The sequence below is a fragment of the Sinocyclocheilus anshuiensis genome, unplaced genomic scaffold (assembly GCF_001515605.1).
Source record: "Sinocyclocheilus anshuiensis isolate Anshui unplaced genomic scaffold, SAMN03320099.WGS_v1.1 scaffold306, whole genome shotgun sequence".
Lineage (NCBI taxonomy): Eukaryota > Metazoa > Chordata > Actinopteri > Cypriniformes > Cyprinidae > Sinocyclocheilus > Sinocyclocheilus anshuiensis.
Window position 1 is genome coordinate 1,836,808 of NW_015544175.1, and position 1,843 is coordinate 1,838,650.

Here is a 1,843-nt window from a genome sequence, read left to right on the forward strand (position 1 = left end):
TATATATATAAAAAAAAAATGTTTACATTATATTTTTTTTCTACTCACTATAATACTTTACTGTTTGATGCATTTGCTATTTTCTATTTAAATCAAATTTAATTATTTATTTTGATAATTTTATTAATTTAGTTTAATCTTATTTTATTTTATTTTTTTACATGCTTTTTGACTAAAATTTTCCATGGACCCCCCTAAAACTCCCTTGCGGCACCCCCAAGACCCCAGTTTGAAAACCCAAACTGTTTTAGTGCAAGATACCTTGAATAACATTTGTGGACTTTAGGAAACAAGTAAAAGAAAAGAAAGTGCAGAATGTGCTCTTTAAATCAGAAAGGTCAAAGATCTATTGATTAAAGATAGTGAGCAGAGGTGGGAATTCAATACCTCTTGCTCCACTGCGGCAAAGGCTCTGCTTTTCTCTTCCAGCAAGCTCTGCTTCTCCTTGTCCGCTTCCAGAAGTTTCTGCTCCAGCTGTTTACACTGTTCCTGAGCTGCCTCCACTTGGGATTGCACAGACGATCGCACATGCTCAGTTACCTAAAAGTGGAAAGAGGAATTTTTTTTATAAAATAAATTAAATTAAATATAAAAATTAACCTAATTAATTTTCTTAAAATGTCCATTATTCATGTTGTCTTAATTTTTATGGAAGGTAAAGGGTGTTAGAGTGGTGCACAGTATGATGATTTTTTTCGTAACACCAACCTGTTTCTCTTTATCCAAGGACTCCTCTAAGTTAAGACTCATGGCCTTGTACTGTTCCATGTTGGCAGTAGTGTTCTTCAGTCGTTCGGCCAGCTCTTCTCCCTTGCTCTCAGCCTGCCTCAGCTGGGCACGCAGAGCCTCCATGTCACCTTCACTGCTCTGCAGGCCTGGAGAGGAAAAACAGCAACAACATTTCCAAGTCTTTTCCGTCGACAATGCTCTGTACAAGTTTGGTTGCTCAACCTCATAAGCTATAAAGACTAGGGGTGTGATGATAAATCGATTCATGGATCGATACTGCGATTTTCCATATGCATCAGGATTCTCTCAGGAATCGATTCTGAACTTAGTTTTTAACAGTAGATGGCGCTCTAGGCAACTTAAAATGCCGCACACTTAAATGCTCACGAAGAAGAGCGCTTGTGCATTCGGATGAGTAATGTAAGTGGTTAAATGTACTTCCACCACAACTTTTATGACAACAGATAAATGTTACGTCAGAATGCTGTTCATAGACTTCAGTTCAGCATTCAACACACACAGTCCATTGTGAACACTTGTAATTCGCTTCAACCTTTTCGAACTTAATTTCAGGTTCAAGTGGTGTGTGTGTGTGTAAGGAACCGGAAGCAAGCAATGTACAGCTGTTTCTAAAGCACACAGTGCCATCTGTGTGCTTTAAAACTAAGCTCAGAATGGATTCCAGAGAGAATCGTGAAGCATTCGGAAAATCTCAGAATTGATCCACAAATCGATTTATCGTAATAAAGACCAAATAACTTAAGGAATGTTAGGTAAACGAAGTATAACTAAAATGTTAGAAATGTTCTGATACAATTAGGGCTGCACGATAAATCGAAATGGAATCGAGATCGCGATTCGACAGAAGCTGCGATTGTCATGCGTATCGATACAATATGGGCTTAGTCATGAGCACAGCTTCTCACCTTTATGTACCATAGGGGACACCAGCCGGCTCTCCCTGCTACTCATCTGCAGCTTTAGGTTGTTAAGCTCGAGTTGGGCAGCACTAAGCTGTTCTCTTGTCCTGTGGTACTGTGAAGTCTGTGTTTCCAGCTGCTTCTTAACATCCATCAGCTGCATCTATGTTGCAAAGGAACATCAAAGAGAAGCG

At 39.1% G+C, this 1,843-nt stretch overlaps 1 protein-coding gene across 6 annotated transcripts in view; it reads right to left on the minus strand.

The window, feature by feature from the left end:
• The window catches only part of LOC107696139 (nucleoprotein TPR-like), a 32,195-nt gene that overhangs the window by 21,808 nt on the left and 8,544 nt on the right, over positions 1-1,843 (minus strand). For all 6 annotated transcript variants that reach the window (XM_016496333.1, XM_016496329.1, XM_016496331.1 and 3 more), the window contains exons 21-23: positions 1,656-1,812; positions 709-875; positions 388-540 (exon numbers count right to left, since the gene is read on the minus strand). In XM_016496333.1, coding sequence (XP_016351819.1) covers positions 388-540; positions 709-875; positions 1,656-1,812 — 477 coding nt within the window. The remainder of the gene's footprint in view (positions 1-387; positions 541-708; positions 876-1,655; positions 1,813-1,843) is intronic.